This window comes from Narcine bancroftii, chromosome 8 (assembly GCF_036971445.1).
Source record: "Narcine bancroftii isolate sNarBan1 chromosome 8, sNarBan1.hap1, whole genome shotgun sequence".
In the NCBI taxonomy this organism is placed as follows: domain Eukaryota; kingdom Metazoa; phylum Chordata; class Chondrichthyes; order Torpediniformes; family Narcinidae; genus Narcine; species Narcine bancroftii.
In genome coordinates this window covers 68,521,675-68,547,917 of record NC_091476.1, presented here as the reverse complement: position 1 = coordinate 68,547,917, position 26,243 = coordinate 68,521,675, and the positions used below count along the sequence as shown (strand labels likewise).

At 48.3% G+C, this 26,243-nt stretch overlaps 2 protein-coding genes across 4 annotated transcripts in view; one reads left to right on the top strand and one right to left on the bottom strand.

The window, feature by feature from the left end:
* The window catches only part of LOC138740821 (mitogen-activated protein kinase kinase kinase 11), a 75,353-nt gene extending 71,257 nt beyond the window's left edge, over nt 1-4,096 (top strand). Inside the window, exons 9-10 of the mRNA XM_069893978.1 lie at nt 1,487-1,936; nt 3,061-4,096. Of these exons, the coding sequence (XP_069750079.1) occupies nt 1,487-1,936; nt 3,061-3,536 (926 nt within the window). The 3' untranslated portion in view covers nt 3,537-4,096. The remainder of the gene's footprint in view (nt 1-1,486; nt 1,937-3,060) is intronic.
* A 2,489-nt stretch (nt 4,097-6,585) lies between these two features.
* The window catches only part of ccs (copper chaperone for superoxide dismutase), a 36,307-nt gene continuing 16,649 nt past the window's right edge, over nt 6,586-26,243 (bottom strand). For all 3 annotated transcript variants that reach the window (XM_069893979.1, XM_069893980.1, XM_069893981.1), the window contains exons 4-8: nt 25,749-25,926; nt 11,282-11,342; nt 10,239-10,316; nt 8,246-8,349; nt 6,586-7,367 (exon numbers count right to left, since the gene is read on the bottom strand). In XM_069893979.1, coding sequence (XP_069750080.1) covers nt 7,211-7,367; nt 8,246-8,349; nt 10,239-10,316; nt 11,282-11,342; nt 25,749-25,926 — 578 coding nt within the window. In that variant the 3' untranslated portion in view covers nt 6,586-7,210. The remainder of the gene's footprint in view (nt 7,368-8,245; nt 8,350-10,238; nt 10,317-11,281; nt 11,343-25,748; nt 25,927-26,243) is intronic.

Sequence of the window (26,243 nt, the reverse complement as noted above, 5' to 3'; positions counted from 1 at the left end):
TCCCTCTTGAAACGAATGTTGCATTTGCTTTCTGCACCACCAACTCAACCTTCAGGCCATCCTGCACGAGGTTTCCCAGGTCCCACGGCACCTGGGGATTTTCAATTTTTTCCCCACTTAAAAAATAGTTTCTGCCCGTTTATTTTTTCCTGCCCAAGTGCATGGCCAGACCCTTTCTGACATATGCCACTTCTCCGTGTTTTAAGTTTATTGTCACCCAACGGGGCAGCATTCTCCAGTTGTCGGTGCAAAGCCCGGAGACTCACCACCTTGACACCGACCTTCATATCACCTGCAGACTTGGTCGCAAAGCCCCAGTCCGAACCGCTGATGTACACTGTAAAAAGACATGGCCCCAAGTGGCGGGTGGTCAATCTGCAGAATTTGCTACCATGGGCAGCTGCCGTCGGGTGTATTGATGAGCCAGGACATCAAAGGTGACGGAGCAGAAGGCCAGGCAGAGGGGAAATGGACCAGCTCATGATTGAGTGGTGGGGCAGATTCGATGGGCTGAATTCTCCTCCAGTCTTTAGGATCTAATGGACACATTGAATAGAAGGAGCTGTTTCTATTGCTGTAACCCCCGCTCACCCCTGACAATCCCCACTTGCTAATCTTCCACAAACGTGGCTTCCCTTCCACTGCCCTCATCCACACCTCCTCCATTTCCCACTCAACTCCCCTGGTCCCCTCTGCCCCCCGAGACACACAATCCCCCTCGCCCTCACCTACCAGCCCACTAGCCTGCACATCCGAAATGTCCCCTGCTGGAACTTTGCAACAGGATCCCACCACCTGGCATATCTTCCCCTCTCGGCCTTCCACAGGGGCCATTCCGTCGTGCAATCGTCCCTCCCCATCCATTGCCCCCACTCCCTGTGGCCACACCTCCCCCCCAACTCACCACAGTCCGGGGTCCCAAACACGGCCCTTTCAAGTGCAGCGACTCGTGCATCCACAGGACTGATTCATTGCGCACAGTGCTCCCTCCGTGGCCTCCTCTGCACCGGATGGGGAGGTCACTTCGCTGAGCACCTCCGCCCTGCCCACACCAGCGACAGACCTCCCGGTGGCCAACCATTTCCCACACCCAGCATCTGAGCATGGCCTCGTATACCTTCCCGCAGACTTGGAGGACCAACACCCGATTTCCCCACCCAGATGGACTTCTCTGGTTTCTGCTGACCTGCTTTCCCCTCCCCCACCTTCACCCAGCCCTCCCTCCCTTCTCCACCAATCTCCTCCTGCCTTTGTGACCACACCTGCCCCCCCCTACTCTTTTGTTTGGATGCCTGCCGACGCTTTCCCATACCTCGATGAAGGACTTAAGCCTGAAACATTGGTTATGTTACATTAAGGCCACTGCTTGACCTGCTGAGTATCTCCAGCTTCAAGTTCTTATGATAACCACAGTGTCATGTTTTACTTAATTCGAATCTCTTCTATTTTTTTCCTCTCCCATTTTTCTTACAAAAATTAACGGCAGCTGTTGTCGCAAGGAACAGCGAGAAGCTCTCCGTTGACGCTCCCTATCTACCTCAGACCACCAACCCGCACTTCAACAATGGTGGCCACAGCCTGGACCTAATGCATTGGCTGCTGAGGACCCCGCACCAGGCCTTGCTCAGCAGTGCCGCCATGCTGGCATCGGTGGCGCTGGGCCAAGACCTCCAGCTCTTGCGCCCGGCCAGTGGCCCCACCGCTACACCAGCACACAACGGTGGAGGCTCACCCCACCTGACACACTGCAAGAAGGCCAGGAAGGACGCTGGCAACACGCCTGGAGACCTCATCTGCTTCGTCGACTCGTCCGAGGGACTGAGCACTGTCGCCAGCGAACAGCCACTGCTGCTGCTGGGCCCCCCTGTGACGCCGAGGAGGGAGCGGAGGAGGGTCAGTGGGGACGCACTGCCAGAGACCTGCCCCAACGCTGCAGGTGAGGATCTGGGATAGCGACGGGGATGGGGCACACAAGGGAGGAGGCGCCGGCAGACGCAATGCCTCATAATTCCTCCTTCCACCTGCAGGGGGTGGTGGCAAGTTGCAATGCCTTGTCCTGCCCGCAGGGGGGCAGTAGATTGCACTGCCAGCTCCCACCTGAAGGAGACAGTACATTGCAATGCCTCCTCATGCCCGCGGGGTGAGGGGGGGGGGGCGGTGATAGATCGCAATGCCTCTTCCTGACTGGGGGGGGGGCAGTAGATTGCAACACTATCTCCCTACAGGGGGCACTGCATTCTCATTTCCCACACTGAACCAGCACAGAAAACAGGCCCTTCAACCCTCTAATCCTACTGAATCCTATCCTTCCAAGCTACATACCTCTCCAAATTTGTCTTAAATGCTAAAATAGAGCCTGCATTCACCACCTCAGCTCACTCCACACTCCCACCACTCTCTGGGTGAAGTTCCCCCTAAACTTTCCCCCTGAACCGACATCCTCTGGTTTGCACCTCACCTCCCTTCAGTGGAAAAACCCTGCTTGCATTTACTCTGTCCGCCCCCCTCATAATTTTAAATACCTCTGTCAAATCTCCCCTCATTCTTCTACGCTCCAGGGAATAGAGTCCTAACCTGTTTTGCCTCTCCCTGTAACTTGGTTCAAGGGTCATTGAACACAGAGGTTCTTGATGAGCCTGGGGAGAAGACCAGGCAGTGTGGGTGGGGGGGGGGGGGGGGGGGGGGGGGGAATGGATCGACTCATGATTAAATGGCATGTACCTAAAATCTGGAGGGTTGACTTTTACATGCAATATATGGAAAATACCAGATTTTTGGTGCCAAAACTCAGGGATCGACTTGCTGTAGTTAATTCTTGGATTAATCCATGTGAACTTCTTCTGGGCACTTTCCAACTTCAACACACCTTTTCTTAAATGAGGAGGCTGGAATCTCGGCGAGACACCTGTTGGGGAGGGGTTTGTGGGGCCAGAATTTCGGCGGGACACTGGGAGCAGGGGTGTGAGTCTGGAATCAGAGTGGGACACCGGGAGTGGAGGGCATTTGGATCCAGTGTGGGGCTGGAATCTCAATGGGTCTCACCCCTCCCCTCTCTTCCAGAACCTGCTGACTCCAGGACGCCGAAGCAGCAGGATGCGGCCAGCCTGGCCCAGGCCCCTGACCATTGCCACCACGGGGCCTGGCAGCCCAAGGGCGTCGCCCTCCCCCGGCCCCGACCTTCACCAGTACGGGCCCGCCTCGACCCCTGGATCTGTGTCTCCACTGGCCCCTGTGAGGCCGGCCACCAGGCCCCTGCGCCGGGCAACCCCTTCCAGGATTCAACTAGGCTGCGCCCGCCAGGGCCCAACAATCCCTTCGCCCCTCTGCCTACCCCTGACCCCTTCGCTGCTGCAGCAGACAGAGCTGGTATCTCAAGCTGCCATTCCTCCAGACTGACCTTCGGAACCTCCGGGGGGCTACTACCCCACCTGCCGCCAGCTGTCCCGGACCAGTGTCTCATTGACTTGGACTCAGAAGTGTGGAGCGCAGATTCTTCGCCGCCGGCCTTGGGATTGGGCAAGTCAGTGCAGGGATGAGAGCACCCGCTGGCCTAAGTTGGACACACTAAGGGGGGAGGGGGATCGATACCCCCGCCCCATCTTCCTGGAAGGCGGACAAGCGGGAAACTTCTCAATGGCAGCTCACTGTAGATGGGTTCCTCGGACCTGGATGATCCTTCTCCCTCCCTCCTCACTGCAGATGGCCCATGAGGGCTGTGGGTTGGAGGGTGACAGGTGGGATGGTGGGGAGCTCTGACACACAGACCCGGGGGGTTCACTCTCCCTGGAGGAGAGAGGTGTGGGAGGCTCGACCACATGAGTTGGTAACTCCCTCTGCAGAGTGCTGCGGCAAGGAGGGGGGTGGGGTTGGGAGGGGATGAGGGAGGCTTGGGCTCACACCCTGGAGGCCCTCCCTCCCTCCACAGAGCAGTGCTGGCGGGGGTGGAGGTGAGAGGGAGGAGTGGACGGAGAGCTCGGGGCTGAGCAGGACCTGCAGGCAGTTGGAGCTGGCTCTTCTGGGAGACTCATGGGTTTTTTTGTCAGGAAAATAACTTGATACAAGAGGGAAACAATAATTATTAAACATCCTGACATCCCTCTGCTGGTTTCCTCCTTCTTGGCACCGCACGACACCCACCTCCTTCGCCTGCCAGCTCGTCTGGCATGTCAAGTGGGTGAATAATTTAACCCTCCCTCCCATCTTACTGTCCCCCAAAACTTTAGATTTCACTAATATGAGAAACAAACTCCTGATTTATGCCTCACATGTCACTTCTCAGCCCTTTAGAGATTATATGACGTTATTTCGTCTCAACCCTTTGAATCCAGGCTGCATCCTTGGAATCATTTCTGCAGCATCTTCTGGATGAATGATGCTCATCCCCTCATCAGTGACCAGGACGGGACACAATTCTCCAATGAAGAATCACCAACATTGACTACAGGCGTGACACTGGTATCACAACACTTGCACTCACCGCCCCTCCCACAACATCCCTCCTCACCGCCCCTCCCACAACATCCCTCCTCACCGCCCCTCCCACAACATCCCTCCTCACTGCCCCTCCCACAACATCCCTCCTCACCGCCCCTCCCACAACATCCCTCCTCACCGCCCCACCCACATCCCTCACCGCCCCTCCCACAACATCCCTCCTCATCACCCCTCCCACAACATCCCTCCTCACCGCCCCTCCCACAACATCCCTCCTCACCGCCCCTCCCACAACATCCCTCCTCACCGCCCCTCCCACAACATCCCTCCTCACCGCCCCTCCCACAACATCCCTCCTCACCGCCCCTCCCACAACATCCCTCCTCACCGCCCCTCCCACAACATCCCTCCTCACCGCCCCTCCCACAACATCCCTCCTCACCGCCCCTCCCACAACATCCCTCCTCACCGCCCCTCCCACAACATCCCTCCTCACCGCCCCTCCCACAACATCCCTCCTCACCGCCCTTCCAACAATATTCCCTCCTCACCGCCCCTCCCACAACATCCTTCCTCACCGCCCCTCCCACATCCCTCCTCACCGCCCCTCCCACATCCCTCCTCACCGCCCCTCCCACATCCCTTCTCACCGCCCCTCCCACATCCCTCCTCACCGCCCCTCCCACATCCCTCCTCACCGCCCCTCCCACATCCCTCCTCACCGCCCCTCCCACATCCCTCCTCACCGCCCCTCCCTCATCCCTCCTCACCGCACCCCCAGAACATCCGTCCTCACCGCACCCCCAGAACATCCGTCCTCACCGCACCCCCAGAACATCCGTCCTCACCGCACCCCCAGAACATCCGTCCTCACCGCACCCCCAGAACATCCGTCCTCACCGCACCCCCAGAACATCCCTCCTCACCGCACCCCCAGAACATCCCTCCTCACTTCCCTCCCTCCTCACCACCCTTCCCACATCCCTCCTTACTGCACCCCCAGAACATCCCTCCTCACCGCACCCCGAGAACATCCCTCCTCACTTCCCTCCCTCCTCACAGCCCTTCCCACAATCTCTCCTCACCACCCCTCCCAAGGCACCACCTCACTGCCCATCCCTCCTCACCACCCCTCCCAGGGCACCCCTCACTGCTCTCCCTCCTCACTGCACCTCCCACAATCTCTCCTCACCACCCCTTCCAAGGCACCACCTCACTGCCCCTCCCAGGGCACTCCCTCCTCACTGCCCATCCCTCCTCACCACCCCTCCCAGGGCACCACCTCACTGCTCTCCCTCCTCACTGCACCTCCCACAATCTCTCCTCACCACCCCTTCCAAGGCTCCACCTCTCTGCCCCTCCCAGGGCACTCCCTCCTCACTGCCCCTCCCAGGGCACTCCCTCCTCACTGCCCCTCCCAGGGCACTCCCTCCTCACTGCCACTCCCAGGGCACTCCCTCCTCACCACCCCTCCCACATCCCTGCTCACCGCCCCTTCCACAATATCCCTGCTCACTGCCCCTTCCACATCCCTCCTCACCGCCCCTCCTGCAATATCCCTCCTCACTGCCCTCCCTCACCGCCCCTCCCACATCCCTCATTGCCCATTCTGCAACACCCCTCACCACCCCTCCTGCAACATCCCTCCTCATTGCCCCTCCACTATGATCTCTCATCACCCGCACTTCCCCTCTGCCCTTCCACGATGTCCCTCCTCATTGCCCCTTCCACTGTGCTCCCTCCTCACCACCGCCCCTCCTGCATCCCTCCCTCCTCACCGCCCCTCCTGCGGCACCTCATCCTCACCACCCCTCCTATGGCACTTCCTCCTCACTGACCCTCCCTCCTCAGCGCCCCACCCTCCTCGACCCCTTCTGTGGTGCTCCCTCATCACGACGCTCCCTCCTTACTTCCCCCTTTCTGTAGGACCCTCCCAGAGTGTCTCCCTGTCCATCATGCCTGACCAACATGGATCGCGGCATCACACCCCTTTGGTGCACAGTACATTATGTCAAGACATTTGATGCTGCTTGGGGATGGTGGAGGGGTGATGGGTCAGTGGGAATGTCCCTAGCCCCTGTTCCTGAAGGTGGAGGTATCTTCCCATGCCCTGGCTGGTGACACAGCAGTGACCTCAGACAGCAAAGCAGATGTATTGAAACCACTGGAGTTTAATGATAGTGAATCCAAGAGAAGGCAGAACAACTCCCGGCCTTGGGGGCTGGGCTCTGACATAAGGTTGGGCCTGATCGGAGGAACAGACCCCTCCACTGAACACACTCTCCATTCTCTGCAGAGCTTGGCACTGGTGGGCGAGGGCTGCCCAATGGGAGTAGGCGGGCATCAATCCAGAAATGATGAAGTTCCTCCCTTCGAGATGCCCAGATGGAGGATTTCTCACCTTGGATCGGACCAGCTCAGCCCGGCCACCCTGTGGGTCAGGAAGGGACTCGTGAAGAACAAAGTCCTTGGTGCGGTGGGGTGGAAAGAGGGAGTAGATTCTTCTGACCCATCCAAGAGCTGCTTCCTGATTGGATGAAGGACGGTACCCAGGGTCAGAGGTGAAGGCAGAATGGTCAAATGGTGGACTGATAGGGTATTGGGTTGGAAGATGAAGGCAGGGTAAATAGCCCAATTCCCTACCAGTCCCAAGGGCTTTCGGGGGTACGGCAGAGAGGGAGCGGGGGTGGGGAGAGACCGACAGGGCCAGCAGTGGAATATGCTTATAGTTCGTTCTGGTCAATAGGTCACAAGTCCTCATCTGTGGTGCGAGAGGTTAAAGGTTGGCTGTGGGCAGCTCCTTGGGCTTCTTCCTATCGGGCCCCGCAATTGGTCGGTCACGTTCCTCCCACAGGGTCACCCCATCGCACGCACAGATTTTCTTCGGGTTCTGGAAGAGTCCGGCAGAGCGAGCGATAATCCCACACGCCAAACTGGAGGTGGAACAAGAAACAAATCAGGCATCTGGCAGGAGCAGATCAGCTACAGAGTGAAGCTCCCTCCGCACCATCCCGTCACACACTCCCGGGGTCAGACACAGAGTGAAGCTCCCTCCGCAACGTCCCGTTACACACTCCCAGGGTCGGACACAGAGGGAAGCTCCCTCCGCACCGTCCCGCCACACACTCCCGGGGTCGGACACAGAGGGAAGCTCTCTCCACGCCGTCCCGTCACACACTCCTGGGGTCAGACGCAGAGCAAAGTTCCCTCCTGCCTGTTAAGATCCTCAGGGTAAACATCTCCAGTGTCTCGTCCCAGTCCTGCACATTCCAAGAAAGCCCACCAACGCCTCGACTTCCTCACAAGCCCGAGGGAATTTGACACATCACCTGTGCTCCTTAACAACCTTTTCAAGGTGCACCCTTGAAAACATTCTATCGTTCAGGAACTACTCTGCTCAAGACAACAGAAGAGGGTTTCGAACGTGGTTCTGGCCATCACGTACAATGCCCCTCACTCAATCTACAACTCCTGCTGCCTTTGATAAAAGACAACCCCACCCACCCCTCCACCCCCAACCGCACCCTGTCCTTTCCCATGTGTGTATTGCGCACCACTAGATTAAAAGAGTTTCTTTCCTGTTATCAAACTCATTCTTGAATGATGCTGATGTCGGTGAGATTCTTCGTCTTTGCTCTGTGCTAACTGATCTCTGCTGCCTTGTACTATGTACAAGATGTCTGACTGGTCTGCTTGCGAGTCAACCTCTTATTTTGATACACATCAAAGTACATGGCTTTTGACCAGCTCAGGCCTCACCCGAACCCCCATCCTGTACGCACTGGGAGGGAGGTCCCAGATAGCCACCTACCCCTCTCCAGAGTTGCCTGTGATTTGAGACAGGGGATGTCCCCCCTTGCCTAGGTCATCCTCTCCGCTGTCCACCACCACCGAGCGGCCAATGATATCCCAGACCTGGGGAGGGCAAAGAGTGGTGTCAGGGAGGTTCAGCCGGCCAGTCAGGCTCCCCCTCCCCGATGCTCGATGTGCACGGGGAGGCAGCTTCACTGGCCACAGAGGTGGTGCACCGATCCAGTGCTGTGCACGGGCAGAAACGGGGATGGCAGGGGTCCCAAAGCCTGTGTTTCCTGCCTGATTCCGGGTGTAGCTATTGAGATTATGCCTTGATTGGAGAAGTTGTCTTATGAGGGCAAGAGTTGTGGGGCAAAGAAGGATGAAAGGTGACTTAATAAGTGGGGGATCTCATTGAAACATTTTGAATGATGAAAGGCGTGGGCAGACGTAGAAAAGTTGTTTTCCCATGGTGGGAGAGTCTGGGACAAGAGGGCACAACTTCAGGCTTGAAGGGAGTCTGCTTAGAACAGAGATGCAGAAGAATTTCTTCAACCAGAGGATGGTGAATCTGTGGAGTTTGTTGCCACAGGCGGTTGTGGAGGCTGGGTCATTGGGTGTATTTAAGGCAGAGATTGATGGGTTCTTGATTAGCCAGGGCATCAAAGGTTATGGGGAGAAGGCAGGTCAGTGGGGCCGAGTGGGAGAATGGATCAGCTCATGGGGGCTGAATGGCCTCCTATGTCTTGTGGTCTTAATAGAGGTCTACAAGATTGTGAGAGGATCAGCTGGGGTGGACGGCCAGCACCTTTCTCCCGGGTCAAGAGAAGCAAACGCCAGAGGACGCCTGTACAAGGCGAGGGGAGAAAGGTTTGAGGTGGGGGGGGGGGAGAGACAAGGATCCCTGTAGGGCACGAGGAAAGAGCTTCTGCTAAAGGAAAAATGACCAGAGAGCACACAACTAAGGTGGGTCAAAAAATGCGATGCTGGAGAAACTCAGCAGGTCAGACACAGCAATGATAAAAAGACATAACCCAACATTTCGGGCCTGTACGCAGGCGCCCACAGTGGGAGGAGGGAGTGTAGGCCCACAGGCGGCAAGAGGTTATAGGTAGGAGAGCATGAGAAAAGAAGCATGGGAATTGACAGGGGGGTAGGTGGGAGCTGGAGGAAAGGAAATAGAGGGATGGGGAAGAGAGGGAGGCAGGGGAGCATCCTAACAGAAACCAGAGTTGATGATGTTAGTGCTATCCGGTCAGAGGGTGCCCAGACAATATTATTGTCACAAACAAGTCATGAAATTCAGTGTTACGCGACATCGTAGTACGAACGTTCATATAAACCACTATTACAACAATAAATAATAGAGCATGAAAGGTTAGGCAGTGTCTTTGGTTCATTGACCATTCAAGAATCTGATGGTGGAGGGGAAGAAGCTGTCCTTGTGCCCGTCTTCAGGCTCCTAGACCTTTTCCCCCAATGGTAACAGTGAAGTGGGGGGTCTTTGAAGAAAGAGGCTGGTTTTTTAAGGCACCGCCTCAAGTCGATGTCCTCGATGGAGTGGAGTCTGGGGCCTGTGATATTGCAGGCCGAGTTTACAACCCTCTGGAGTTTATTCTTGCACTGAGAGTTGGTGCCTCCGTACCAGGCAGCGATGCAGCCAGCCAGAATGCTCTTCCCGGTACCATCTGTAGAAGTTTACGTCTTCAGTGGTCCCGAATCTCCTCAGACACCTCACAAAGTATAGCAGCTGGCGAGCCTTCTTTGTGACTGCATCAACATGGAGGCTCTTGGACAGAACCTCAGAGATGTTAGGTATTGTCCCTCCAACTTGCATGTGGCCCAAGTTTGGCAGTGGGGAGCTTGAGATAATCCCTACCCATGTCTCCCCACACCCCCCTCCCCAACCTCTCGGCCACATAAAGCTCAGCCTGGCCAGTCCTTGGCGGGAGGACCGTGCCTGAATCTCTCTCTGTGGGCACTGTCTGAACTGCCAAGCTTTCCCAGGTTACCTTCAGCTGGTTGTCCTGGATACGGAAGGTGGCTCTCCCCAGTTCATTGGCTTCGATGTTCCCCAGGTCCCCGACATGCTGTAAGAGAAAGAGGGGGGGGGGGTGGTGGCAGGGAATGAGATGGGACGGAGTGGAAGGCTGCCCAGCTTCGCCTCGAGGTGGACAGGGGAATGAAGTTAGAACATCAGGGGGGTGATGTCAACTGAACACTTGGGTCTCCGGAGATCACCCCAAACTCCAGAAGCCCTTCCTCACACGCACCCAGGTTTGCGGAGGGGAGGACATGATAACCGGCAGTGGAGGCAGAGGGCTGACAGGCACTGGGGGAGATGGGGAGATGATCAAGAGGATCGTGCAGGATGTGCCTGGAGGTGCGTACAGTTCTTTGGGAAAGTGGAGGCCTCAGAGAGGGTGCAGATGGGAATTGCCAGAACAATTCAGGCAGCAAGAGACTAGTGAAGCAAGAGCCCTCCTCAGCACAGCAGATTTGGGGGGGGTGGGGAAATATGAAACCAGAATGGCCATGGATGTAAATATAGTGATCCATGTGAACAATCCCAACAGCAGCAGTAAAAAGAGGAGGGGGACTAGAAAGGGAAGGAATCTGCAGGGCTCTGGGAAGAGGGATTTATTTGGCCTCCTTTACAGAGGTCTAGTATGGGCTGAATGGTTCAACTATTCTTTAAATTGGAGGGGGGGAGCTGCAGAGAATGGGTAGGGCCATAGAGGGGGAGGGGCTGCAAAGGCAGAGTGTCTGCAGGGGGACCACAGAAAGGGGGAGGAGCTGCAAAGGGGAGGGAGGAAGGAGCCGCAGGGGGGGAGGGAGGGGCTCCAGGGGGAGGGACCACAGAAGGGAGAAGGGTCACAGGGCCAGAGTTGGGAGTCAGCTGATACCAGTTCCCTACAGCGAGGGCTGGGGGAACCATGATGGTGGGGGGGCGGGGGAGCGAGTGGAAGGTGTGCTGGCGCTGGACAGGGACCAGTGACCTGGTGGCCCAGCCAGCCTGCGCTTGGGGACACCAGACCACGTGTCGGTCACTCACCCGCTCTGTGTCCAGTGGTCCACCATGCCGGCTTTTCTCCGGGTTGTAGTGGCCGCCACAGCTGTCAAAGGGAAGCAGGAGCTAGGGTGAATGAGGAGCCATCTGGGACCCTCCTACTCAGATGGAAACCATGCCCCTCAGTGGGGAAACGTACCCCCTCCCGCCCAGAGGGGTAACACCCCCTCCCCTTAACTTATCCTGGTCAAATTCACTGAGAACCCTTCCTGAGAGGGAGGGACAGACTGGCTTCTCCACGAGTCCACTCCCCTCCCAACTGAAATGACCCCTCGGATTGCAGTCAGGCAGTGGTCAAGCAGGCCGTTCGGCCCACCAGCACCACACTGGCCAGTGTGCATTTCAATGCAGGGGTAACTAGAGATGGGCAATTCATGTTGGCTTTGTGAGTGATGTCCAGGTCTTATCGAAACACCCCATGTGTTGAAAGAATAAATCTTTCCCTTTGTATCAGACGATACCTCAATGAGGCAGCCAACATCATGAGGGACCTTTACCCCCTGGACAGAACTTCTTCTTGCTGCTAACCTTGGGCAGAAGGTACAGTTCCAGCACCTCTAGGTTGAAGAATAGTTTTTGCCCCAAGCAACCATCAGGCTGTTGAACCTCGCTTTACCACCCTGACCCTAAACTACTCTGGGATCCACCTAGAGATTGTGTGGCTTTCCCCTGAGCGTCCTGCTTCCCCACCCCCCCCCCCCCCCCCCATCCTCCAACACCCAGGGAGTAAGAAATAGAAACACAAATGTTGGCTGACACTGTGGTTGAAGTAAAAGCACAACGCTGGAGAAACTCAGCAGGTCAAACATTGTTCAGGCAGTCCCCAGGTTACAAGCAAGGTCAAATTTGTAGGCAAGTCGGAGCGGGTACATGTGAGGTTCTTGTGTCGGATTTAACGCTTTGGAAGCATGGTTGCAAGGATAGGTAAGAGATTTCAAGCCAAATACAAAAATACACACTCAACCCAGTGTTAACGGTGACATAAAACGGCAGGTGGCGTTCTTCCTCGGGCCAACAAACTGCCGAAGCTGCACACATTCCATTGGTAAGCGCAAGTTGTCTGTAAGTCGGGCGTTCCTAACCTGGTGACTTACTGAGATATATAGCAAAGATAAGGACACATAACCAATGTTTCAGGCTTGAGCCCTTCATCAAGGTAGGTTAATTTCTGCCGCGCTGTAAATAACAAAGATCTGTCTACACCAGCCATTCTCAATGGGAGCCCTACGGCCATCATCTAAATGAGTCATGGAGTTGTACCACACAGATGCAGGCCCTTTCGCACAATCTCCAGCTGTGAGTAGCTTTTTTCTTGCTGTTATCAGATGCTGAAGTGGATCTCCCCCCCCCCACCCCGGCAAAAGGGGTGTATTTTTTACACGACGTCTAACACTACTCCACACACGGTTGCTTTGATTGATTTGTTACCATTGCTGTGGACAGAGAGTGCAACACAAAAGTCGGCAAACACTCTGATTGTAGTAAAAACAAGGTCGCAGGGATCTGAATCTCTACGAGATACTTTCTTGGAGCAGCTAGTGGAGGAACCTACCAGGGGGAAGTCGATTCTGGACTTGGTGCTGTGCAGTGACGCAGAGTTAATAAGTGACCTCAATGTAGGGGAGCCATTAGGGAATAGTGACCATGGTATGGTTACTTTGGAGCTGCAATTAAAGGGAAAAAGAAAGGAAGTCGGAAGCATCTGTACTGCAGTTAAATAAAGGGGATTATGCAGCTATGAGGGAGGAGCTAGCCAAAATAAAATGGAAAGATACACTAGCTGGGAGGACAACTGGGGAAAAATGGCAGGTATTTTTGGACATTTTTCACAGGTTTCAGGACAAATTTATTCCAAAGTGGAGGAAAGGCTCTAGATGCAAATGGCAGCCGTGGCTAACTAATGAAATCAAGTGTAATATCAAATCCAAAGGGAGTAAGTATAGGATAGCGAAGCGGAGTGGGAAGTTAGAGAATTGGGAAACCTTCAAAGAGCATCAGAGGGTAACTAAGAAAGTCATAAGAGAGGGGAAAATGAAGTACGAGAGGAAATTGGCAAATAATATAATGGAGGATAGCAAAAGCTTTTTTAAATATGTGAAGAGGAAGAAATTGGTTCGGTCTAAAATTGGTCCATTAAGAATGGAAAAGGGTGAAATTATTACCAGAAACAAGGAGATGACTGAGGAATTTAACAAATACTTTGCAATTGTCTTCACCAAGGAGGATATAGGTTATGGTCAGTTAGGGGGTAATGGTCATGCGGTATCAAGAGACTTGGGGAACTTTCCTGGGGAAGTAGGGGATCTAATGGATATCCGGATCCAGAAACAGGAGGTTGTGAGTAAATTGTTGGGACTGAGGGCTTATAAATCCCCAGGGCCTGATGGGCTGCATCCCAGGGTGCTTAAAGAAGTTGCTATGGAAATTGTGGAAGCACTGGTCGACATTTTCCAAAGTTCCATAGATTCGGGGGAGGTCCCTGAGGATTGGAGAGTGGCTGATGTGGTGCCGATTTTTAAGAAGGGAGGGAGGGAGAAAACGGGAAATTATAGACCGGTCAGCCTGACGTCGGTGGTGGGGAAGATATTGGAGTCTATCATAAAAGGAGTAATAGCAGAACACTTGGGCAGAAATAATAGTATAAGGGCTAGTCAGCATGGATTCCTTAAGGGTAAGTCATGCTTGACTAACCTTCTGGAATTTTTCGAGGATGTGACAAAGAGGGTGGACTTGGGAGAGCCAGTGGATGTGGTGTATTTGGACTTCCAGAAGGCCTTTGATAAGGTACCGCACGGGAGACTAGTGGGCAAGATCAGGGAGCATGGTATTGGAGGTAAGGTGCTGACATGGATAGGAAATTGGTTAAGAAATAGGAAACAAAGGATTGGGGTAAGCAGGTCTTTTTCAGGAAGGCAGGATGTGACGAGTGGAGTGCCGCAGGGATCGGTATTGGGTCCTCAGTTGTTTGTAATTTATGTAAATGATTTGGATGAGGGGATTATTAATAACTTGAGCAAATTTGCAGATGACACGAAACTGGGTGGCGGTGTGGGGTGTGAGGAGGATGTCAGGAAAATGCAGAGGGACTTGGACAGGTTGGGGGAGTGGGCTGCTGAATGGAAGATGACGTTCAATGTAAGCAAATGTGAGGTTATCCATTTTGGGGGCAATAATAGGAAAGCTGAGTATTATTTAAATGGAGACAAACTAGGGAGTGGGGAGGAGCAAATGGATCTGGGAGTACTTGTTCACCGGTCACTGAAGACTAGCATGCAGGTTCAGAAAGCTGTGAAGAAGGCTAATGGCATGTTGGCTTTCATAAAGAGGGGATTAGAGTATAGGAACAGAGACGCCCTCTGCAGTTGTACAGGGCCCTGGTGAGACCCCACCTGGAGTATTGTGTCCAGTTCTGGTCTCCAATTTTGAGGAAGGACATACTAGCTATAGAGGGTGTGCAGCGCAGATTTACAAGTTTAGTTCCAGGGATGGCGGGGTTGACATATGCTGAAAGGCTAGAAAAACTGGACTTGTATCCGATGGAGTTTAGAAGGATGAGGGGGGACATGATTGAGGTATACAAAATCATCAGAGGGATAGACAAGGTGAAGTCGGATTACTTGTTCCCAATGATGGGGGAGACGAGGACTAGAGGGCATAGTTTAAGAATACAGGGTAGGCCCTTTAGGACGGAGATGAGAAAACATTTTTTTACCCAGAGAAGTGTGAATCTGTGGAATGCTCTGCCACAGAGGGTGGTAGAGGCAGATTCGCTGATTATGTTCAAAAGAGAGTTAGATAAGACTCTAGTGGGCAAAGGAGTTAAGGGTTATGGGGATAAGACTGGAAAGGGGTACTGATGGTAGTGATCAGCCATGATCTGTAAAATGGCAGTGCTGGCTCGACGGGCCGAAGGGCCTACTCCAGCTCCTATTGTCTATTGAACAGGATGGGCAGAGCTGAAGAAACTTCACACGGATAGAAACATAGAAGAAACATAGAAGATAGGAGCAGGAGTAGGTCATTTGACCCTTCGAGCCTGCTCCGCCATTCAACTAGATCATGGCTGATCTTAAAGTTCAGTACCCCGTCCCCGCCTTCTCTCCGTAACCTTTAATACCCTTATACTGAAGAAATAGATCTAATTCCCTCTTAAATATATTTAATGAACCTGCCTCCACTGCCCTATGTGGCAATGAATTCCACAGATTCACCACCCTCTGGGTAAAGAAATTCCTCCTCATCTCGGTCCTAAATGGTTTGCCTATTATCCTCAAACCATGGCCCCGGGTTCTGGATTTTCCCATCATTGGAAACATCCCATCTGCATCCATTCTGTCCAGTCCTGCCAGAATTTTATGTCTCTATGAGATCCCCTCTCAATCTTCTAAACTCCTGGGAGTACAATCCCAATTTGCACAATCTTTCCTCATAAGTCATTCCTGCCATTCCAGGTATCAGCCTGGTGAATCGCCTCTGCACTCCCTCCATTGCAAGAACATCCTTTTGGTCAAGGTGACCAAAACTGCACACAATACTCCAGGGGTGGTCTCACCAAGGCCCTGTACAGCTGCAGTAAGGTATCCTTGTTCCTATACTCAAACCCTCTTGATATGAAGGCCAACATACCATTTGCCTTTTTAACCGCCTGCTGTACCTGCATGCTCGCCTTCAGAGACTGATGTACAAGTACCCCTAGGTCTCTCTGCACTTCCCCATCTCTTAATCTATTGCCATTCAAATAGTAATCTGCCCTCCGGTTTGTATTACCAAAGTGGATAACCTCACATGTATCCACATTGTAGTGCATTTGCCATATATCTGCCCAGTCCCTCAATTTATCCAAATCACACTGGAGCTTCCTGACCCCCTCTTCCGTGCACACAACCCCTCCTAGCTTAGTGTCATCTGCAAATTTGGAGATATTACATCCAATCCCCTCATCCAGATCATTAATGTAAATTGTGAACAGCTGGGGTCCCAGTACAGATCCCTGTGGTACTCCACTGGTCACTGCCTGCCACTCAGAAAACGAGCCATTAATCCCAACTCTCTGTCTTCTACCTGCCAGCCAGTTCTCAATCCACATCAATACTTTGCCCCCAATCCCATGAGCCTTGATTTTGGAAGCCAGTGGTTTATGCAGGACCTTACCGAAGACCTTTTGGAAGTCCAGGTACACCACATCCACTGGCTCTCCCCCATCTATTTTACCTGTCACCATCTCAAAGAATTCCAATAGATTTGTCAATCACGATTTACCTTTTGTAAATCCATGTTGACTCCATCCGATCCCTTCTCTGCTAGTCATATGCTCCGCTATTACATCCTTAATAATGGATTCCATCATTTTGCCCACTACTGATGTAAAGTTCACCGGCCGATAATTCCCCACTTTTTCTCTACCCCCCTTTTTAAATAGTGGGGTAACATTAGCTACCCTTCCAATCCATGGGTACTGATCCTGAGTCTATCGAGTTCTGGAAAATAATTCTTAAAGCATCTGCTATCTGAATGGCCACTTCCTTGAGTACCCTAGGATGTAGATTATCAGGCCCTTGGGATTTATCGGCCTTCAAATCCCTTCAATTTCCCCAAGACCCCATGTCCTTAGAGATTCTGATTTCTCTCAGTTCCTCCCTTGCATTAGTCTCTATGTTTCCCAACATCCTTGGGAGGTTATTTGTATCCTCTCTTGTAAAAACAGAACTAAAGTAAGAATTTAATTGGTCTGCCATTTCCTTATTCCCCATTATATATTCTCCTGATTCCGACTGCAAAGGACCTACTCTGGATTTCACCAATCTTTTCCTCTTGACATATTTATAAAAGCTTTTGCAGTTGGTTTTTATATTTGCCGCAAGCTTACTTTCGTAATTTATTTTTGCCCTCTTGATTAATCCCTTTGTCCTCCTTTGCTGCATCTTGAACTGCTCCCAGTCTTCGGTTGCGGTACTTTTTTTGGCCAATTGATATGCTCTCTCTTTGGACCTAATGCTGTCTCTAATTTCCCTTGTTATCCACGGTTGAGTCACCTTTTTTGGTTTATTTTTAAGCCAAGCCAAATGATTTTTGCAATTTCTCCATTAGATCTGTGAATGCTTTCCATTGTCTATCCACAGTCAACTCCCCCATAAACATCACCCAATCAATCTTACTCAACTCCCGTCTCATACCATCATAATTCCCTTTATTTAAATTCAGGACCTTAGTCTCGGTTTTAATTTCATCACTCTCCATGTGGAGTGAGAATTTGATCATATTGTGATCGCTCCTACCCAAAGGGCCTCGCACAACAAGATTGCTGATTAGCCCCTTATCATTGCATAATACCCAATCTAAAATGGCCTGCTCCTGAGTTGGTTCCTCGACATATTGGTCTAGATAACCGTCCCGTAAACATTCAAGGAATTCCTCCTCCTCAGTATTTTTACCAATTTGACTAGTCCAATCTATATGCAAATTAAAGTCTCCCATGATGACAGCTGTTCCCTTATTGCACGCTTTTCTAATTTCTCTTTTAATGCCTTCCCTCACCTCTACACTACTATTTGGAGGCCTATATACCACCCCCACTAACGTTTTCCACCCCTTGCTATTCCTCAGTTCTACCTATATAGATTCCGCATCTTCTGAGTTAATATCCTTCCTGTCAATCATGTCGATCCCTTCTCTCACCATTAATACTACCCCACCCCCTTTTCTTTCTTGCCGATCCCTCCTAAATATCGTATACCCCGAGATGTTAAGTTCCCAGGCTTGCCCACCCTGCAGCCATGTTTCTGTAATCCCAATCAAATCATATTTGTTTATCTCAATTTCCACAGCTAATTCATCTACCTTGTTCTGAATGCTTCTTGCATTAAGATATAAAGCCTTCAGATTTGCTTTTTTCACCCTCCTTGATAGAGGGTCAGTACTGATCCAGCATCGCACTCTCAGAACCGACCCCAGGAGTGTGTGTACCGACTACACACTGACCATAACATCAAAAAGTGGAACGTAAAAGTCTTGCAGACACTGTGATTGTATAGGTTGTACATCTTTAATCCTGCAACATTGGGACCTGGCCATTGCCGGAAAACAGAAATGGACACCTAACGGAACTCCTTAAGTAAACATCAAAAGTGGAACAAAGCTCAAAACAGGAAATAATACCGTGGGGCAGCACGGTTAGCACAACGCCTTTACAGCGCCAGTTATTGGGGCTTGAACCCCAGCCCCGATCGTTGGCGCTGCAAAGGTTGAATCTGCCGCCATGAGTACAAACTCCTTAGACAGTGCGGGGCAGGGGGAGTCACGTGATGGAGTAGTGGCCGGTCAGGGAATTCCAGCCCTCTCCAGAAAAGTTGAAAAAAATGCTCAAAACACAAGGGTACAAGAGTAAAAATTAAAACAAAGTAAAAGTAAAGGTGAGAAGAAAATGGCAGCGAAGAGAGAAAAGTCAAAAACAACGGGAAGAAGAGAAGATGAAGAAACGTCGGAAGAAGAAGGTGAAGGCCTTACCTGTCCGAGGAGGCCCGGCGCGGAGAGAGAAGCCCGCTCCCTAAGGTCAGTGGAAGTCCCAAGCTCGGGACTACAAAAATGGCTCGCGGAGCCGAGTAAAAGTGCGCGATGCGCATGAAAAAAAACCCACTGACGGGAGGGGGGAACAGCTGCGGAGTCGATCTCCACAGCTGAGAGTGACAGCTGCAACACAGCAACAGGAGCGGAACATAGAAAATAACGACAACAAGAAAGAACAGAGCAAAAAGAAAACAAGGAAACAACAGATGGCCAACCCAGAGGAAGAAGAAGAACATAGAGAAATGGAAGAAGAAGAGAAAGGCAGGACAATGGATATATCTTTTTTTAAAGAATATATGGAATCAGTGAAAGAATGGCAATTACAAGAATTTAATGAGATAAAAAGAAGAATTAAGAGTGCAGAAGAAAAATTGAATAAAATAGAAATGGTCATATCAGAGATAGGAAAAAGAGTGGAAAATATGGAAGAACGAGAAATAATCGTAGAAATGGAAGTAGAGGACTTAAAAGAGAAATTAGAAGAATCTAATAAAAAAGAATCTAATAAAATCTAATAAAAACAGCACATGAGCTGTTAGCTCAGAAGATAGATATTAATGGAAAATTATAATAGAAGAAATAATATAAAGATAGTGGGCCTTAAGGAAGATGAAGAAGGCAAGAATATGAGAGAATTTATAAAAGATTGGATCCCCAGGATCCAAGGAAAACCAGAATTACAGGAAGAAATGGAAATAGAGAGGGCACACAGAACATTAGCCCCGAAACCACAACCGCAGCAAAAACCAAGATCCATTTTAGTAAAATTCTTAAGATATACAACAAGAGAAAATATATTGGAGAAAGCAATGAAGAAAATAAGAGAAGACAAAAAGCCTCTGGAATACAAAGGTCAAAAAATTTTTTTCTATCCAGACATAGGTTTTGAACTCCTGAAGAAAAGGAAGGAGTTCAATACAGCAAAAACGATCCTATGGAAAAAAGGATATAAATTTATGTTAAAGTACCCAGCGGTACTTAAAATAATTATTCCAGGGCAACAAAACAGACTATTCTCGGATCCAGAGGAAGCACGAAAATTTGCAGAACAACTACAAAACAAGCAGAGAGATGAAGACATGTAATGAGAGTAAAAATGACCACGAACTATATGTATGTGTGCATATGGGTGATATGGGTGTGTATATATATTTATAGATGTGTATGTATATATGTGTATACATGAGTGTATCCGTATTTAGAGGAAAATATATAGAGTATAGACAAGAATTAATAAGGGAGGAAAAGGGAATAGAGAGAATAAGGAGGGAATTAAAAGAGTGACCTTTGTTACATATGAAAATTGAAATCTTTTCTGGGGGGGGGCTGGGTGGGGAGGAGTTACGGTCACTGCAAAATCAGTTGACGTTTGCGAGTGAATTCGCAAATCCAAATGGAGAGGGGAGATGTGGTTGCCCGACAAGGGATAAAGGGCAACTCAGGAGGGGGAGGGGAGAATGGGGTTAAAGAAGTTTTAAATAGGAGAATAAGGAAAATGTTTGATGTTTTAGAAATGTTGTCTTATAAAGTGTTCAAAACAAGAAAGCAGAAATGGATAAGAAGGAAAGGTGATGATGGAGAAACGGAAAGGGAAGATAAACAAAGTATGAAATGGCTACGTCGAACTACATGACTTTAAATATTAACGGAATACATAACCAAATCAAAAGGAAGAAACTGCTAAATTTACTGAAAAAAGAAAAAATTGATATAGCATTTGTGCAAGAAACACATTTAACTGAAACGGAGCACAAGAAATTGAAGAGAGATTGTGTAGGACATGTAACAGCAGCGTCGTATAATTCAAAAGCAAGAGGAGTAGCTATATTAATCAGTAAAAATGTACCAATTAAAATAGAAGAGGAAATTATAGATCCAGCAGGGAGATATGTAATGATAAAATGTCAGATATATTCGGAGTTTTGGAATCTACTCAATATATATTCACCTAACGAAGAAGATCAAAAGTTTATGCAAGGTATTTTTTTGAAGATAACAGATACGCAAGGGAACATATTAATAGGAGGGGATTTCAACCTTAATTTGGATTCAAATATGGATAAAACTGGGAAAAAAATTAACAGAGAGAACAAAGTAACCAAATTTATAATTAAATCAATGCAAGAAATGCAACTTTTGGATATATGGAGGAAACAACACCCAAAGGAAAAGAAATATTCATATTATTCGGGTAGACATAAAACATACTCAAGAATAGACCTATTTCTGTTATCAGCTCGTATGCAAGATAGAGTAAGAAAAACAGAATATAAAGCTAGAATATTATCGGACCATTCACCCTTGATATTGACAATAGAGTTAGAGGACATCCCTCCAAGAATGTATAGATGGAGATTAAACTCCATGCTACTTAAAAGGCAGGATTTTAGAGAATTCATTGAAAGACAAATTAAAATGTACTTTGAAATAAATACGGAATAAGTGAAAGATAAGTTTATACTATGGGACGCAATGAAAGCATTCATCAGAGGGCAAATAATAAGTTATGTAACCAAGATGAAGAAAGACTACAATCAGGAAACAGAGCAGTTGGAAAGGGAAATAGTAAATATAGAAAAAGAATTAGCAATGAAGGAAGACACAACTAAAAGAAGAGAATTGGCAGATAAAAAAATAAAATATGAAACACTACAAACATATAAGGTGGAGAAGAACATAATGAAGACAAAACAGAAATATTATGAACTAGGGGAAAAAACGCACAAAATTCTAGCATGGCAGCTTAAGACAGAACAAGCTAAGAAAATGGTATTGGCATCAAGGAAAAAAGACAAACAAATCACATATAATCCAACGGAGATTAATGAAAACTTTAGAGAATTCTATGAACAATTATACCAAACTGAAAACGAAGGGAAAGAAGGCAAAATAGATGAATTTTTAACTACAATTGAACTACCAAAATTACAAATAGAGGAACAAAATAAATTAACAGAACCATTTGAAATAGTAGAAATACAAGAGATAATAAAAAAACTACCAAATAATAAAACACCAGGAGAGAATGGATTCCCAATAGAATTCTATAAAACATTTAAAGATTTATTAATTCCTCCCATCCTGGAAGTAATCAACCAGATTGACAAAACACAAAGCTTACCAGATTCATGTAAAACAGCAATAATTACAGTAATACAAAAGCAAGGGAAAGATCCACTTGCACCAGCGTCATATAGACCAATATCATTACTTAACACAGATTATAAGATAATAGCTAAACTATCAGCAAACAGATGAGCAGATTATGTACCTAAAATGGTAAATCTTGACCAAACTGGATTTATTAAAAAAAGACGCACAACAGACAATATTTGTAAATTTATTAACTTAATTCATGCAGTAGAAGGGAGTAAAGCGCCAACAGTAGCAGTTACTTTAGACGCAGAGAAGGCCTTTGACAGAGTAGAATGGAATTATTTATTCAAATTATTGCAAAAATTCAGTTTACCAGAAAAGTATATTAATTGGATTAAAGCATTATATAAGGGGCCATTGGCGAAAGTGACAGTAAATGGATATAAATCAAAACAATTTAATTTAAGCAGATCAACAAGGCAGGGATGCCCACTATCACCCTTATTGTTCGTGTTAGCTATAGAACCACTAGCAGAATTGATACGAAAAGAAAATAACATAAAAGGGATAAAAATAAAAGACAAGGAATATAAAATCAGTTTATTTGCGGATGATGTTATAGAATACTTAACAGAACCAGAACTATCAATAAAAGAATTATATAAGAAATTGAAGGAATATGGAGAAGTGTCGGGTTACAAGATTAACGTAAATAAAAGTGAAGCAATGCCAATGAATAATGTGGATTTCTCAAAATTTAAGAAGGAATAACCATTCAGATGGCAAATGCAAGCAATAAGATACCTAGGTATACAAATAAATAAAACTCTCAGCCATCTATATAAACTCAATTATTATCCATTAATGAAAAAATTACAGGGCGATTTAGAGCATTGGAAAGATTTACCACCAACACTAGTAGGAAGGATAAACTGTATTAAAATGAACATTTTCCCAAGGATACTATACCTATTTCAGGCATTGCCAATACACTTGACAGAGAAATTCTTCAAGGAGTTAAAGAAAATAATAAGGAAATTTTTATGGAAAGGGGGGAAACCGAGGATAGCACTAGATAAATTAACAGAATGGTATAAACAAGGAGGCTTACAACTGCCAAACTTTAAAAATTATTATAGAACCGCACAATTAAGATACCTATCAGATTTTTACCAAACAAGGGAAAAGCCAGATTGGACTAGATTAGAACTAGATAAAATAGGGGAAAAGATACCTGAACACATATTATATAAATGGGAAGAAAAATTGGTACAACGTAGGAGTTCTCCAGTATTACATCATCTGCTCAATATTTGGAAGACGATTCATGTAGAAAGGAATAAAACAAATTACCAATTACCAAAACTAATAATGATGCAAAATCAGTTACTCCCTTTTACAATAGATAACCTTTCCTTTAGAGAATGGGAGAAAAAAGGGATCAAAAGAATAGAAAATTATTTTTCAGGAAATAGATTATTATCCTTTGAACAAATGAAGGATAAATATAATATAATTCAAGCTACAGTGTTGGCATATTACCAACTGAGATCCTACTTGAAGGACAAATTAGGAAGCAGTCTGAGTTTACCAGAGGGAAGTAACTTTGAATATGTGATTACAGATACAATGATAATCAAAAAATTTATAACAAGTATGTACATTAAACTGAAAGAAAAGGAGAATGAGGAAACAAATGGTAAAACTAAACAAAAATGGGAACACGATTTAAATATAAAGAAGGAAACATGAGAGAAGTTATGCTCTGGAACAATGAGAAATACAATAAATACGAGGTTACGTATGATACAATATAACTGGATACACAGGCTATACATTACACCTCAAAAGTTAAATAAATGGGACCCAACAGTATCTGACAGATGTTTTTGTTGTAAAAAAGAAATGGGAACAACAATTCATGCAATCTGGACATGTGAGAAAGTAGAAAAATTTTGGGAAGATCTAAACCAGATATTAAATAAAATTACAGAAAATACACCAAAAAACCCAGAGATCTTCCTCCTAAGTAACATAAAAAACAAAGAATTTGGACTTGATTTGGATGGTGCACAAAAAAGATTTGTTAAGATAGCTCTAGCCGTAGCAAAAAAATGTATTATGTCAACCTGGAAATTAGAAGATAATTTGAGAATACAACAATGGTATATAGAGATGAATAAATGTATTCCATTAGAAAAAATAACATATAATTTAAGAAATAATATTGAAATATTTGAACAAATATGGCAGCCATATATGAAACACAATAGAGAAAACATACCGGGGACATCTACCACCTAAATTAACGAAAGGAGAAGGAAATGAAAAGAATTGACTCAGTGGAATTTCTTGTTTATTTTTATTGAATGACAACATTTTTTGACTGGTTTAATGTATCTTAGATTTTGTACTTTAAATGAATGGGGGGGGAGGTAGGGAGGGTGGGATGGGAGGAGGGGGGGGGAGAAAATTACACTGTATATATTTGAAAAGGAAAATGTATGTATGTTGGTCAATGTGGTTTATGGTGTGAAAAATAAAAAAATTTTTTAAAAAAGACAGTGCGGGGCACGAACCCAGCCCTGGTCCGACCCTGGCAGTGCCAGTGATCGGGTCCCGCGCTGTCTGTAAGGAGTCTGCACTCACAGCGGCAGATTCAAAGCACGCCAGCCAGATAATGGAGGTTCAACCGGTGATAAAGACACACAGAAAGGCTGGAGGAACTCAGCTGGCCCCGCAGAGTCTGTGGTTGGGGGGGGTGAAGATATAGCCCTTGAAGGTAATGGATGCTGTGTGACCTGCTGACCTCCGCCAGCATATCTGCACTGTGCAAGCTGCACCAAATAAAAGCCTTTTCTTTTCACCTCACGGAACAATTATTTTTTTAAGTAATCGGTAAGAGAGAATTACGGAAGAAAACAGAATTCACAGGGAGGGAGGCCCATAAACATTGGGAAGAGTCCCGTTGGGGTGGGGACTGAAAGAAAAGGTTGAGAATGGCTGGTCTACACTATGGAAACATTACAGAGCAAATATTTATCTGTCCGTTGATACCTCCTGTGCAGTTTGGCGGACGGCTGTTTGGTTACCTGGTGCATCTCACACACCTGTGTGCCGGCAGCACGTGGGAATTACAGAGCGTCAGTACCTTGAGGTCTAATGACAATAAGCTCTCGTCGTCTCCTCTGACCTGTTCCGATGGGGGATGTGACAGGCAGGAGCCCTGGAGGCCAGCTAGACACCCAGGGAGAGTTTGGGGCCAGCACTCCCCAGGGGCACGGTCCAAGATTCCCTACTGACAGAGTCTTTGGTGACATGCCAATTCTGCAAACACATTCGTGCCGATAAATTCTGATTCTGGCAGTTAGGGCAAGAGAGAGAAAGTGATGCTTCCACCGTGTTGACCAACCTGTCCTCAACCAGCTGGGTTACCCCTGAGGACTCGATGTTTATGGGCTCCCTTTCCTGTGAAGTACCAAGTCGTGTTTCTCTCCGTACTTCTCGCCTACCACCTACTTAAAAAATATAAATATTTATGTTACGCAAGGTGAAAAGAAAACGAGTTTTTACTGAAATGTGATGAAATATGCACTACATTTGTAAATCCACATACCTGCAGCACAAACAAATCCCTGCCAATTGTGTCAGGGAATCCCAGACTAGCAACACGCAGGAGGGTCGAGAGACAATAGACCCATCAACACGGGACAGATGCCGAGCAGCAGGGCAAGGAGGGGGAGGCTGTGGGCTGGGGGAATGGTGGAAGGGAGGCCCTGACCTAGGTCACTACCTGAGGCAGGAGTTAGTGATGTCACCAAATTCATGCACGTGAAGCCCGTGGAGGCCAGGATGCAGCCCATCGATGGTGCCCTCGATGATGCACTGCTGCTCCGACAGCTGCAGGAAACGCACCACACCTTGGAGAGGGCCCTCCGGCCCCAGCATCACCACTGCCGAGCCCAGGTCTCCTAAGAATAAACAGCATGAGTCGATCACAGTAAGGCTCCCGAGGTCAGGCACAGAGTGAAGCTCCCTCCGCACTGTCCCATCACACACTCCCAGGGTCAAACACAGAGTGAAGCTCCCGCCGCACCATCCCATCACATACTCCCGGGGTCAGACAGAGAGTGAAAGTCCCTCCGCACCGTCCCATCACACTCCCGGGGTCAGGCACAGAGTGAAGTTCCCTCCACACCATCCCATCACACACTCCCGGAGTCAGGCACTGAGTGAAGCTCCCTCCGCACCGTCCCATCACACTCCCGGGGTCAGGCACAGAGTGAAG